This window comes from Solanum verrucosum, unplaced genomic scaffold, assembly GCF_900185275.1.
Source record: "Solanum verrucosum unplaced genomic scaffold, falcon-dt-bn FXZP01000060.1, whole genome shotgun sequence".
NCBI lineage: Eukaryota > Viridiplantae > Streptophyta > Magnoliopsida > Solanales > Solanaceae > Solanum > Solanum verrucosum.
This window is the reverse complement of record NW_026020129.1, coordinates 8,091,142-8,105,555: the sequence shown is the minus strand read 5'-3', so window position 1 is coordinate 8,105,555 and position 14,414 is coordinate 8,091,142. Positions and strand designations below refer to the sequence as shown.

At 32.6% G+C, this 14,414-nt stretch overlaps 2 protein-coding genes, 1 long non-coding RNA gene and 1 pseudogene across 3 annotated transcripts in view; 1 reads left to right on the top strand and 3 right to left on the bottom strand.

Moving 5' to 3' along the window:
* Positions 1–310: 310 nt before the first annotated feature.
* LOC125826154 (flavonoid 3'-monooxygenase CYP75B137-like) lies at positions 311–10,216 on the bottom strand. The gene is made up of 3 exons (XM_049505468.1): positions 9,272–10,216; positions 8,393–9,038; positions 311–465 (listed from the first exon to the last, which is right to left on the bottom strand). Exons 1-2 carry the CDS (start codon positions 10,214–10,216, stop codon positions 8,418–8,420), a joined length of 1,566 nt encoding a protein of 521 aa, XP_049361425.1. The 3' UTR covers positions 311–465; positions 8,393–8,417.
* LOC125826180 (flavonoid 3'-monooxygenase CYP75B137-like) lies at positions 462–3,402 on the bottom strand (annotated as a pseudogene).
* On the bottom strand, positions 4,400–6,628 carry LOC125826150 (flavonoid 3'-monooxygenase CYP75B137-like). Its single transcript, XM_049505465.1, has 2 exons — positions 5,684–6,628; positions 4,400–5,069 (listed from the first exon to the last, which is right to left on the bottom strand). Exons 1-2 carry the CDS (start codon positions 6,626–6,628, stop codon positions 4,449–4,451), a joined length of 1,566 nt encoding a protein of 521 aa, XP_049361422.1. The 3' UTR covers positions 4,400–4,448.
* Positions 6,256–14,414, top strand: part of LOC125826183 (uncharacterized) — a 37,592-nt gene continuing 29,433 nt past the window's right edge. The window contains exon 1 of the long non-coding RNA XR_007442930.1: positions 6,256–6,330. This is a non-coding gene — a long non-coding RNA (uncharacterized LOC125826183). The remainder of the gene's footprint in view (positions 6,331–14,414) is intronic.

Below are 14,414 nucleotides of genomic sequence, written 5' to 3'. Positions count from 1 at the left end.
ATTTTTTTTGTTAAATCTCCTCACCTAAGCAAGTGATATATAGTAAAATTATTAGTGTTTGTTAAATATACTTCTTGTTTGAAGCAATAATGACTCTGGCTAGTCAGTGATCCCAAAGATTCATGGACTTGGTTGAAGCAAACAGATTTTGGTACCAAAACACTTATAGAGTTGTTCATCAACTATCCTTCTGAACCAAATATTGTCAAGAAATGGCTGATTTTTACGCGTTATATGACCACTTAGTATAAGTAAATAATTATCATTGACTATGAATTTAACAAAGCTCAGGACCTTCATAAGATTTTGAATTTACAGGATGAAATTGGGGATTATTTTTATCTTACAAACAGGAGCCTCATGCCTGTATGTTTCCAAGTCTCTGGAATAGACCTACTGAACTAGTGGTAATTCAGGCACACTGAATTGCAGGTTTTATATTCTTAATTTCATCATACAGAACATCTAAAAACACATTTTTATCTTACTCATACAGTGTTGGATTGAATAATCTTGGAGTAGGTATAGCCACCAGAGGCATTTTCTTCTTCAATATAACACCAAACTTCTCTGTAAGGTCTAATGTCTCTCCTTTGGGCAATTTCCAGTCGAAAGAATGAATGAGTGAAGCTACTGAATACATGAACATCCTCTCTGCCATGACTATCCCCGGGCACATTCTTCTGCCAGAACCAAATGGGAAATAGTTGAAATCATTTCCACTATAATCCCATTTATTGTCCAAAGATCTCTCTGGACGGAACTCAGTTGGATTTTCCCATATAGAAGGATCTCTGTAAATAGCCCATACATTTATGAAAACACAAGATCCTTTAGGAACAGTGTATCCTCCCACAGTGCATGTTTCACTAGGACAGTGTGGCACCAAGAATGGAGCAGTTGAATGTATGCGCAAGACTTCTTTCATCACTGCATAGAGATATTGTAATTGCTGAATATGAGATTCTTCCACAATATTATCTTTTCCCACAACTGTATCTACTTCTTGTTGTAATTTTCTTAGGACATTGGGTTTGTGCATAATTTCAGCCATGGCAAACTCAACTGTGTTGGCAGTAGTGTCAGTTCCACCGAGAACCATATCCTGTCCATAGTACTTGTGAAGTTATTACCATGTACAACAATTTCTTAATTGTATAACTGTATATTGGAGTTCACTTCAAGGTTCACAGTCTTAATTCACAGTTAAGTCTTCACATATAATCTGATGCTAAATTTTCCGACTCTTTCTTTAATGCAGTCCAATAACATGGTAATAGCACTATAAGCCAATTTTTCATCTATAACAGCCTAATATGTAAAGAGATGGACTATTTGAAGTAAAAACTTTGTAAGCAGGACCACATGTAGGGTGTGTTTGGTATGAAGTTTTCCAATTTTCTCATGTTTGGTTGTGTTAAATGTTTTGGAAAATGTTTTCCAAATCAACTCATTTTCCTCAAATTTAAGGAAAATGAAAACTTAAGAAAAACATTTTCCAAAACTTCCTTCCAAGTTCAAGTTACAATTTTTTTTTATTGAAAACATCAATTTATTTTGTCCCTACCCTCAAACCAGCCCCCAACCCCCCTCCCCAAAAAAAAAATATTAAAAGTTGTTTTTAAAAGATATTTCTAATTTTAACTTTTTATTTTTTTACCCCCACCCCCACCCCCTACCCTCCCCCCCACATCAGCTTTTTTAAAAATATATTCAACATCAAAATTTCATTTTTCACTCCTACCTTCGAGCCCCCCCACCCCCCACCCATCCTCCCACCATCCCCCACCCCCCACCCCCAAAGAAAATTTTAAGTTTGTTTTTAAAAAGCATTTTCAACTTCAAATTTTGTTTTTTCACCCCTACCCTCGACCCACCCCCCTGCCAGCCCCCTTATCACCCCCACCCCCACCCCAAAAATAATAATTTAAGTTTGTTTCTAAAAAATATTTTCAATTTCAAAAATTATTTTCTACTCTAATAGAAATAGATATTTCTCAAAAACGTTTTCATTCATAAATCAAACACTAAAAATCTTTTCCGAAAAATATTTTCTACTCACCAACCAAACATGAGAAAATAAGTCAAAAATCTACTTGTTTTCTAGGAAAACATTTTCCTTCATACCAAACACACCCGTAATGAAAGTGAATTTCCAAATCTGATTCTTCTGAAATGTATTTTCCATATGCCACAATAATTCTTCTATAAATTTACAAGCCCACTATCAATGTCATTTGATTTTGATCCTTTTAATATAAAAAAAGAAAAGATCTACCATCATGATCAGTGTAAACCAGTATGAATAGTGGAAGACAAATGCAATCTTGATTCTAGGCTACTCAATAATAATGCAGTGATGACTATTACTAATTTGAAATTTGGAATTGGGGAGAGGAAGATTTCTTTTTGGAAAAAGCAAATTTAGTAGAATGCACAACTGATAAACATACCATAAATAAGGCTTTGATTTCAGTCATGGTTAGAGGTATTTTGACATCTGCTTCATCTTTCAACTTCAGCAAAACTTGCAAAAAGTCTTTGCTTTCTTGGCCAACACCATTTCTGTCCAATTTTTGTTTTTGATCAATTATTCTCTCAAATATCTCATCAAATCTCTTTGCCAACGCCTTCATCTTCTTTGTAACACCCTGGAAATCAAACCAGGCCAAGCCCGGGTAAAAATCGGAAAGATTGGGAATACTGCACAGTGCAGCTATCTCAGTCACAACATGCCTAAATTCAGCTCCAAGGCTAGCTCTTTCCTCACCCTTCACAGTGCCACCCCATAACATGCTTGTAATCACATTAAGCACAGTCAAGAACATCTGTTCACCAACATTCACAGGCGATCCTGCCTGATTATAAAAGTAATTGATCGATTGTCTAAGCTCCGTTCGCCTTAGTGCATAAACAGAATTTAAAGTAGAAACATTAAGCATTTCGCGAACACAAATTTTCCTCAACACATTTTGGTCCATAAGGATTCCAAATTATGTCATTGCCACCATATGAAAATTCTCTTCCAGCAGCAGGGACATCTCTGTTAGCAAAAATGGTATCTTGATCCTTAAGAACCTCGCGAGCTAAAGCAGGGGAAGTAATAATAATCCCAAGTTTTTTACCAAGCCAGAGTCTACAAATGGGGCCATAAGTTTGGGACAGAGATGCAAAATAGGTGTGAAGTTCAGGATCAAGAGAATGGAGATTACCTATCAAGGGCAAAGCTCTAGGCCCTGGTGGCAGTCCCTTGTTTGAGTTACTGATGAAAAACCAAAGGAACCATAGTAAAGCTAAAATGCCAAGAAAATAGGAGAAAAATACACCCTTTTCCTCAATATTGAGTTCTTGAAGGGGCCATGGGAATGAATCAAAAAGGGGTTCGAAGAATTCGAGAGACATTATTTGAGGGAAATGAAAAAAATGGAAGAAGCAAAGCTTTTGCACCACTTAAAGAATTTTTTTAGTTTTGCTGAAAGAATGAGATATTTTAGATTAAGACAAAAAGATCAGTACTATAAAAAAAGAAGCACAGTTACCTCCCTAGTCCCACTCATACTGTATAGACTGTCGGGTCCATCCCCATGTGCCAATTTTACTTGCCTAAGTTCAATTTCCTTGAGCCAAAGTTTGCTGAGACGTGGAGGAGACCATGTCTATTTTGCCTATTTAAGGAGAGGCGATTCTTCATTCTTAGACCCACCAAAATAAAAGAGAGAAAAGAAGAGTGGGGCATCACACAGGAAAGTAGTCTGTGAGGAAAAATAGGGAGTGTGAACGATATTGTAGTGAGGTAGGAAAATCAAAAGAAGGTCATTTCTTTTAAGTGTGTAGTGGTTTTTGGAGTTTTTACTCAGACCTACAGGTGTAAAATTTCTTACTATAGCGATATTAGTTGCTCTTCTCGGCTGTGATTTTTCCCTTATTCAGGAACGTAAAATCTTGGTGTCATTATTACTCTTTTTATTATTGTTGATTAACTGTATTGTTGTGTTCCCTTTTTATTGCTTTTATTACTGCAAATATCATTTTTGTGATGGGTTTATTCCCAACATAGACAACATGTTTTCTCCCTCTATTTGAATCTCATGGTGTTAATTTAAAGATATGTCGAATATATCGAAATGTCTTTTAATCTTGTGGTTGGAATTTAAGTGTTGCTAAAAAAAGGCATTTGTTAAACTAAATGAAAAGGAGAGTAGGACAAACAAATTAAAATGGAGGGAGTACTTTGTTTGGTAGGATATTCATTTTGTGCAACCTGATTAGTACTATGATAGAGTGTATAACTAATACATAGTCTGATATTAGCAATACAAGTGCAATTAATACATGAATAAGCAGGTTAAAAACATAATTACTCTTAATACATCAAACCACACAATAGATAATAAATAATCTCACTATAGCTAAGTCCAGTATCACTAATCCAAACATTTCTAATAATCTTACTCATAGAGTATTGGATTGGACAATCTTGGAGTAGGTATAGCCACCAGAGGCATTTTCTTCTTCAGAACAATCCCAAACTTCTCTGTGAGGTCTAATGTCTCTCCTTCGGGCAATTTCCAGTCGAAATAATGAATGAGTGAAGCTACTGAATACATGAACATCCTCTCTGCCATGGCTATCCCTGCACACATTCTTCTTCCAGAACCAAATGGGAAATAGTTGAAATCATTTCCACTACAATCGTGTTTATTGTCCAAAAATCTCTCTGGACGGAACTCAGTTGGATTTTCCCATATAGAAGGATCTCTGTGTATAGCCCATACATTTATGAAAACACAAGATCCTTTAGGAACAGTGTATCCTCCCACAGTGCATGTTTCACTAGGACAATGTGGAGCCAATAGTGGAGCAGGTGGATGTAAGCGCAAAATTTCTTTAATAACTGCATAGAGATATGGTAATTGCTTAATATGAGACTCTTCCACAATATTATCCTTTCCCACAACTGTCTCTAGTTCTTCTTGTAATTTCCTCAGGACGTCCGGTTTGATCATAATTTCAGCCATGGCAAACTCAATCGCGTTGGAGGTACTGTCAGTTCCACCAACAATCATATCCTGTCCATAGTATTTGTGAAGTTATTATCATGTACAACAATTTTTTTAATTGGAGTTCAGTTCAAGGTTCACCGTCTTAATTTACAGTTAAGTCTTCACATATAATATCAGATGCTAAATTTGCCGACTCTTTCTTTAAGGCAGTCCAATAACATGGTAGCAACTAACACTTCAAAACATGAATATATGAATCTATACACATCTTCCACAATAATTCTTCAAATACATTTATGATCCTAATTTTAACTTGTATTAGCATTTGATCCTCTTATTATGACTAATAACACTATAAACCAATTTTTCATCTGTTAACTGCCTAACAGGTGAGGAGATGGACTACTTAAAGTAAAAAGCAAACTTTTTAATGAAAGTGAATTTTCCTAGCAGAAGAACGCAACCAATAGCTCAGGACATGAGTTTACAAATCTGATTCTTCTGAAATTTAATATAAAAAAGAAAAGATCTTGGCTAATATTAATCCATATAGATAAGGTATGAATGGTTGCATCTTGGCTACTCAATAATAATGCAGTGATAACTGGGGAGAGGATGATTTCTTTTTGGTTCATTTGGAAAAAAACAAATTTCGTAAAATGCACAACTGATAAACATACCATAAGTAAGGCTTTGATTTCAGTCATGGTCACAGGCATTTTGGTATCTGCTTCATCTTTCAACTTCAGCAAAACTTGCAAAAAGTCTTTGCTTTCTTGGCCAACGCCATTTCTATCCAATTTTTTTCTTTGATCAATCATGCTATCAAATATCTTCTCAAATCTCTTTAACAGCACCTTCATCTTCTTTGTAACACCCTGGAAATCAAACCAAGCCAAACCTGGGTAGAAATCGGAAAGATTGGGAATACTGCACAGCGCAGCCATCTCACTCACAACATACCTAAACTCAGATCCAAGACTAGCTCTTTCCCCACCCTTCACCGTGCCACCCCATAACATGCTTGTAATCACATTAAACACAGTCAAGAACATCTGTTCACCAACGTTCACTGGTAAACCCTTCTGACTATAGAAGTAATTGATCGATTGTCTAAACTCCCTTCTCCTTAGTGTATAAACAGAATCTAAAGTAGAACAACTAAGCATATCGCGAACACAAACCTTCCTCAACATTCGCCATTTTGGTCCATAAGAATTCCAAAGTATGTCATTGCAACCGTATGAAATTTCTCTTGCAGCAGCAGGCACATCTCTGTTAGCAAAAATGGTATCTTGATCCTTAAGAACCTCACGAGCTAATGCTGGTGAAGTAATAATAATCCCAAGTTTTTTACCAAACCAGAATCTACAAATGGGGCCATAAGTTTGGGACAGAGATGCAAAATAGGTGTGAAGTTCAGGATCAAGAGAATGGAGATTACCTATCAAGGGCAAAGATTTAGGCCCTGGTGGCAGTCCCTCGTTTGAGTTACTGATGAAAAACCAAAGTAAAGCCAAAAAACCAAGAAAACAGGAGAAAAACACAGCCTGTTGCTCAACATTGAGTTGTTGAAGGAGCCATGGGAAAGAATCAAAAAGGGGTTTGACGAATTCGAGAGACATCTGAAGTTTGGCACTGCTAAAGATTTTTTTTTTATATAATTTTGCTGAACTAATGAGATGAATTTAAATAGAGCAGTACGATGAAAACGAAGCAGAGTCACCTCCCCTGAATCTCGTGATGTTAATTGAAACGGAAAAAGTACTTTGTTTAGTATCATAAGAAACGTGAAAGGAGCAAAGTTTGTTTGGCATGTTGTTCATCATTCAATTTTCAGCAAAAAAGATGCTTTCTTTCTTTGTATTCATCGCCAGCAGATATCTCTGTCAACACCCTCTTTGAAGACCAAGAAAAACTCAATTTTTAACACCATATATATATATATATATATATAACATAATTTTACCTTATTTGTGTAGTATAAGATTGAAAAAAATCTGGTTACTATATATATATATATAACATAATTTTACCTTATTTGTGTAGTATAAGATTGAAAAAAATCGGGTTACTTGAATAATAAAGAAAATAATGTGGAAGTGAAATTATAAAAAGATTAAAGATAGAAATTGAAAGATATGTGAAACTTGAGAATAAAATCTCAAATTTCAAGAAAATTGTTAACAACCCTAGTTGATCTTTTAATATTCAAAATTAGCAGAACTAATTATGACCCTAATAGAGTCAATTCAAGAACTTAGATCAAAAGTGATCTAGACCCCAATTTCGAAGAAACTAGAGACAACAATTAGTATAAGACTAACTATCCACAGGAATGAGATATTTCCGATGAAGAAAAAAACTAATTTGGCGGACCCATACAATGAAAAAGAAGCAGAGATATCTTTCCAGTCTCCACTCATACTGTTACAATGTTGATTCAATGGAAATTGATATTTAATCAAGACCAAGAGCCCTAAATGTTTAAGACTAACTGTTGACGAATCGCTAACAAAACCAAAAATTTTAAATCTTTTTCTTTTTAAAGGAATCACAAGTGAATGACTCTAAGAATTAAAGCAGTAGGCTGTTACTTTGTCAGGTTTCGCTGAATGAATGCTTCAAGTGTAGACAGAATTTCGATTTACATGCCTAAAAATCTGTTATTTACACCCTAAAGATGTTTAATTCTTGATATCTCCTACATATGAAAAGAAATTGAACTATCATTACACAAATATTTAGAGTTATTACATTACAAGTTTACAACTATTAGAATCTATTGAACATGCTAAAACATAGGAGTATTTGTTGTTTATTAATTGTACCATTGAATTGTCAGGAGAGCTGCAAGACGTAACTCGTTTTAGAGGTTCTGAAACCATGTTTTACAGGAAGATAGTTTGATTATTGAAGTGATTCACACAGTTTTTTATTTTGTGTACCCTGTTTAGTACTATAGAGTGTATTACTAATATATAGCTAGTCAATGATCCTAAAGAGTCATGGACTTGGTTGAGGCACATGTTGACTGAATCACGTTAAATATTTATGTCTCTTTTGACATATTTCTTATTTATCTTCTTACTCATGGTCTTCCGAGTTTGCTTTGCTAGCTTCCACATGATACTTGATTATTTCGGTCAAAACATCACTCATTATCTATAAATTGGAAACTTGGGCGAATTATTCAATGCTCATTTCGAAAGACATTAGTACATAAGAATGGTTGAGAGAATTTTCACCAAGAGAGAAGATAAGGGTTCCTTTTGCTGCATAGAAATGTTTGGATTAAGTTCAAATGCAACCCATAATTCATCATACAAAAGACAGAATCATCATTTTCTCAAAAAAGAAGAAGAAGACAGAATCATCATACAGAACACGACTCTCTACAAACACATTTTAATCTTACTCATACAGTTTTGGATTAGACAATCTTGGAGTAGGTATAGCCACCAGAGGCATTTTCTTCTTCATAATAATACCGAACTTCTCTGTAACTTCTAATGTCTCTCCTTCAGGCAATTTCCAGTCGAAAGAATGAACGAGTGAAGCAAGTGAATACATGAACATCCTCTCTACCATGGCTATCCCCGCACAGATTCTTCTGCCAGAACCAAATGGGAAATAGTTGAAATCATTTCCACTATAATCCCATTTATTGTCCAAAAATCTCTTTGGACGGAACTCTGTTGGATTTTTCCAGATAGAAGGATCTCTGTGTATAGCCCATACATTTATGAAAATACAAGATCCTTTAGGAACAGTGTATCCTCCCACAGTGCATGTTTCACTTGGACAATGTGGCACCAATACTGGAGCAGCTGGATGTATGCGCAAGACTTCTTTCATAACTGCATAAAGATATGGTAATTGCTTAACATGAGACTCATCCACAATATTATCTTTTCCCACAACTGCCTCCAGTTCTTGTTGTAATTTCCTCAGGACGTCTGGTTTGTTCATAATTTCAGCCATGGCAAACTCAATCGTGTTGGAGGTACTGTCAGTTCCACCAATAATCATATCCTGTCCATAGTATTTGTGATGTTATTATCATGTACAACAATTTTTTAATTGGAGTTCAGTTCAAGGTTTACCGTCTTAATTCACAGTTAAGTCTTCATATATTATCCGACGCTAAATTTGATCCTCTTATTATGACTAATATCACAAATGCAATCTTGGCTACTCAATAATAATTATTTTTGATTCATTTGGAAAAAAACAAATTTCGTAGAATGCACAACTGATAAACATACCATAAGTAAGGCTTTGAGTTCAATCATGGTTAGAGGCATTTTGGCATCTGATTCATCTTTCAACTTCAGCAAAACTTGCAAAAAGTCTTTGCTTTCTTGGCCAACACCATTTCTGTCCAATTTTTGTCTTTGATCAATCATGCTATCAAATATCTTATCAAATCTCTTTACCAGCACCTTCATCTTCTTTGTAACACCCTGGAAATCAAACCAGGCCAAACCTGGGTAATAATCGGAAAGATTGGGAATACTGCACAGCGCAGACATCTCAGTCACAACATGCCTAAACTCAGCTCCAAGACTAGCTCTTTCCTCACCCTTCACTGTACCACCCCATAACATGCTTGTAATCACATTAAGAATAGTCAAGAACATCTGTTCACCAACATTCACAGGGGATCCTGCCTTGTTATAAAAGTAACTGATCGATTGTCTAAGCTCCCTTTGCCTTAGTGCATAAACAGAATCTAAAGTAGAACAACTAAGCATATCGCAAACACAAACCTTCCTCAACATGCGCCATTTCGGTCCATAAGGAGCCCAAAGTAAATTATTACCACCATATGAAAATTCTCTTCCAGCAGCAGGGACATCTCTGTTAGCAAAAATGGTATCTTTATCCTTAAGAACCTCACGAGCTAAAGCAGGGGAAGTAATAATAATACCAAGTTTTTTACCAAGCCATAGTCTACAAATGGGGCCATAAGTTTGGGAAAGAGATGCAAAATAGGTGTGAAGTTCAGGATCAAGAGAATGGAGATTACCTATCAAGGGCAAAGCTCTAGGCCCTGGTGGCAGTCTCTTGTTTGAGTTGCTGATGAAACACCAAAGTAAAGCTAAAAAACCAAGAAAACAGAAGAAAAACACACCCTTTTGCTCCACATTGAGTTGTTCAAGGAGCCATGGGAAAGAATCAAAAAGAGGTTTGAAGAATTTGAGAGACATCTAAAGCTTTTGCGCTGCTAAAAGATTTTTTTTTATCTTTCTGATTTTGCTGAAAGAATGAGATAATTTATATGAAGAAAAAAAGAGTAGTAGGATGAAAAAGAAGCAGAGTCACCTCCTGAAACTCATGATGTTAACTGAAACGGAAAAAGTACTTTGGATGGTAGGATTTTCATGTTGTTCTTGTTCATCATTCAATTTTCCGCAAAAAAATGCTTTCGTTCTTTGGATTCATCGCCAGCAAAATTTGAAGTCTTTGACAATCATGGCCTCAAATATCCAATCAGATACCGTTCATCTTCTTTGCTGAATAAGAAAAATTCAATATTTAACCCCATATATATATATATATATATATATATATATATAAATCTTACAATATGATTGTTGATGACTGTAATTGCTCATCACATATGCAACAAATAAAAGATAAATCTATTTATGCTTTTGTTAGTTCTTGAGGAAGTTCCTCCATTCTTTTACATTTGGAACTATTTCTCTCATTATTTTTTGTTATTTAAAAGTTTTAGAATTCATTAGCTATTTTATTGTTTTTAGTCTACTCTATTTCATCTTATTTTCGAATATTTATGGGATGAAAATAATGTACATATGAAGCTATATAATTTATTGTGATGTTATAATAACCTTACAGTATTAATAAAATTCAAGTTTTTTCGCCTAATTATTCAATGTAATGGATGTTGATCTTAATTTCATCTTCTTTTTTGTTATTTAAGAGAAAGAAACAATTTGAGAGGATGGGAAGTACATAGAGCTATTGGCGTCTAGAGTTTGATTAGCCAGTAACATCAACTTCACTAAACAAAGTTCAACACAAATTTATTGTAATGCACAATATTTATGTATCATTGTATATGAAAGTTTAGACACATAAATTATTATTTCGGCATGTAATATTTTAATTTTAGCATTCAAATATTTTGTTATACTTTTTAGCAGTTGCTTCTACTTTATATGTAAAGAGAGAATTGATATGTGTTTTAATTTCTTTATTTTAGTAAGAATAAGCTTGCATTTTTTAAAACCAATATATTTAACTATTATATACTCCCTCCATCTCAATGAAAAAATTTGAACAAATTAACATGGAATACACGTGCAAAGTACGTGTCCAGATACTAGTCATCATATATCATATATTATTATTAGTGGGAAGCTCCAACTTTCAAAGGTGGATTACCATTTTGCCCCTCCACTAAATAAAAATAAAATTAATTAAATTATTAAATACTAATATTTTAATTACATAATGGTGGAATATGAAGTCCAACAACTACACTTTAATAATGAATGACTCTTCCAATTAAGTGACTCTTTGAATTTTGAAACCAAAATAAATTTTATGTATTATGATTCAATGTGCTCCATTAATTTGGTAGGTGAAAAGACAATTAAAAATCACTATAAATACCAGTAAATTATTTCCTAGATCATCATATTCTTTTCTTTTCTTTTTCATCATCTACTGTTCTCTTTTCTTCTTCCTAGATAATGATATAGATACATATCGTCAAAAAGCTAACTGAGGAAAAGAACAGAGAGCTTCATTATGAAATTAAAAAGAGAAGTTTTCTTACAATATAATTCAAGTGTTAAGCTTAGAAGTATAAGATATGACATATATATTCCTTTAGATCTTTTTTTATGTTAGCTTATGATTTTAGGTTTTTCTTTTCCTTTTTGGAGTTGAGGTATGGTTGTCCAAAATAATATGCAACCCATCTTTTATGTAATTCTGTATCATTTGGCATTGTTATGGAATTTGTTTCTTTGTTTTTTGTGTTATTATTCTTTTAAGTGCTAATTAATTGACAAAGCTTCTATTAATACATGATGAGTTTGATAATATTTGAATAGTTTATGCAATATGCTTTTGTTTAAATACAAGAAATTCAAATAAAGATTGCTAAAAGATTATAACTTTAAATGAAAGATTTTGATTGTGTTACTTTGTCATCTATCTAACATAGTGTTGCAAACACATACATATGTGTTCATTTTCACTCCTTTTGTTTAATTTTTTATTTTTCTACAATTTATACAATATGAGATTTAACAATTTAATTTTCAAATAAAAACGAGAGTTACATTTACATTTATGCGGCACTAAGCCTAATAGTTTTCTTAAACATAATCATTAATATTTACGGTAGCTTTTCGTAGTGTTAAAATTCAAATGGTTGGTATGATGACAATTTTGCTTTTGGACATTTTGATTGTTTCTTTAAGAATTCCTTCGACCCTTAATTGTTACTACTAAAAACTATTCCTCATATTAAAATCATGTAAAAAATATTATGAGAATCGTGTAATTAAGCTTCATTTTGTTTAGATTTTAGTAATATAAGTCAACGAGATCATTCTATTAAAAGTGAAAAGAGTCTAAGTCAAAAGTTGAATTACTAAAATGGTTTTTAAAAGTATATTTATCATTTTATTTTTTTATGAAAATTAATTGTCTATTAAATTTATTTGGAAAGACCTTTCATCTACCTTTAGACCTGTACAAATTCTATGAACTTTCTATTTACAAGTTTAATATGTGTCATGTATTTATTTTCTTCACCTTCAGCTTCCAACCGTTTAAACATATCATATTATTTATCAAAATTATATATACCTTATTCAATATTTAATTGATGCACATTAAATATTCAATATAATATATATATATATATATATATGCCTTAGGTAAAGTTACACATTATAATTCTCCTTTTATAGGTCTTTATCAAATTCACAAAATAAAAAAAAATAAAAAAATACACATGACACTAAAAATATAATTACACCAAAGGTATTTTTAGTTGGTTGTGAGGTAATATAAACATATGTTTCTATTTCTCTACTCCTTTCTGCTTGAGTGTTGGTATTTAAAAATGTTATTTTCGCCAAATCAATAGGTAAACAAGAGAATGTACATTATACCAAAAGAAACAAGGTCCAGTAACTTTGCTAATTAAATGCCAAATTAGAAACCAAAGTAAGAAAACCAAGGACTTCTTTAGAGAAGTATTTCTTCCTTTTATAGAGCTCGCCAAGTAGGATTAAAATATCACTTTAAGAAATTGCACTTCTTCTTTAGTATAAATTTTATAACTCAAATATGTTTCTTAATACTAATATTTATGTAATTTTTTAAAATTTTGTGGTCGATAAAATTGGGTTACACGCATAAGACGCGTGAAAATTAGTTATACTAAAAGTGAGAAGCCACAAAAGTAAAAGTTGAAATACCATTTTACCCCCTATCCTAATTCAAAATGTGATAAATATCTAATAAGTTAAATATTAATTAATCAAAATATTTTACAATCTTTTCACCTCCTAACTTAATTGCAAACTAAAGAGTTATGAAATGATCATATTCATCTGTAAGTTACAAATTAAAGTGACCAGTTGATTATTTGATTGATTATGATATTATGGGTAAAGACTATCTCATAAATGTTACTCTGGTAACATTGAAAACTTAGAGGACCAAATCAATGATATAATTGGAATAGGAAAAGATAATTTTTGACCAAAATAAGTCATTATTAAAATCAATTCACCAGAATAATACGCTTTTTTGAAATTTTACAAAACTAGTATAAACGTATTTCTCAGTAACGTTTTATGTTATATTTTATTCAAAAAAATTTATGACAAAAAGACAAAAATCTGACAAAGTAAACAAACATAAAATATTATTGTTAGTAACGTTTTATAATTTGTTACTTTGAGACACGTTTTATAGCTAAAATGTGACTCAGAGTAACATTTCTCTGGAATGACTCAAAATTAAAATTCAATCTTGTACATGTTTCATTCATTATTTAATTTTTTTCCACTATTAAAATGGATATATATATATATATATATATATATATATATATATATATATATTTATTGTACATATGTTCACTTGAAATATATATCATGTTCTCTTTTCTTTCTCTTTTCATACATAGACAATACTTTTTACAACAAAAGGAAAAAAAATGAGGAAGGCATTGCACAGATTGGAGCGTGTCTTGTATCCTTTCAATTTCAAAATTTGTAAATAAATCATATGAGAAATCTTTTTCTAGCCTAAGGTACTATCCCTTCCAAATATTAGACTAATCAATTTCTTATGATTATTAAATATTAGATTATCGATACAGAGGCTATTGAGTTAAAACTGATGTAA

Coding starts and splice junctions, on each gene's coding strand:
- LOC125826150 (XM_049505465.1), bottom strand. CDS start 6,628: ATGTCTCTCGAATTCGTCAAACCCCTTTTTGATTCTTTCCCATGGCTC. Junction 5,070..5,683: donor AAATCAAAGCCTTACTTATG/GTATGTTTATCA, acceptor TACTATGGACAG/GATATGATTGTTGGTGGAAC.
- LOC125826154 (XM_049505468.1), bottom strand. CDS start 10,216: ATGTCTCTCAAATTCTTCAAACCTCTTTTTGATTCTTTCCCATGGCTC. Junction 9,039..9,271: donor AACTCAAAGCCTTACTTATG/GTATGTTTATCA, acceptor TACTATGGACAG/GATATGATTATTGGTGGAAC.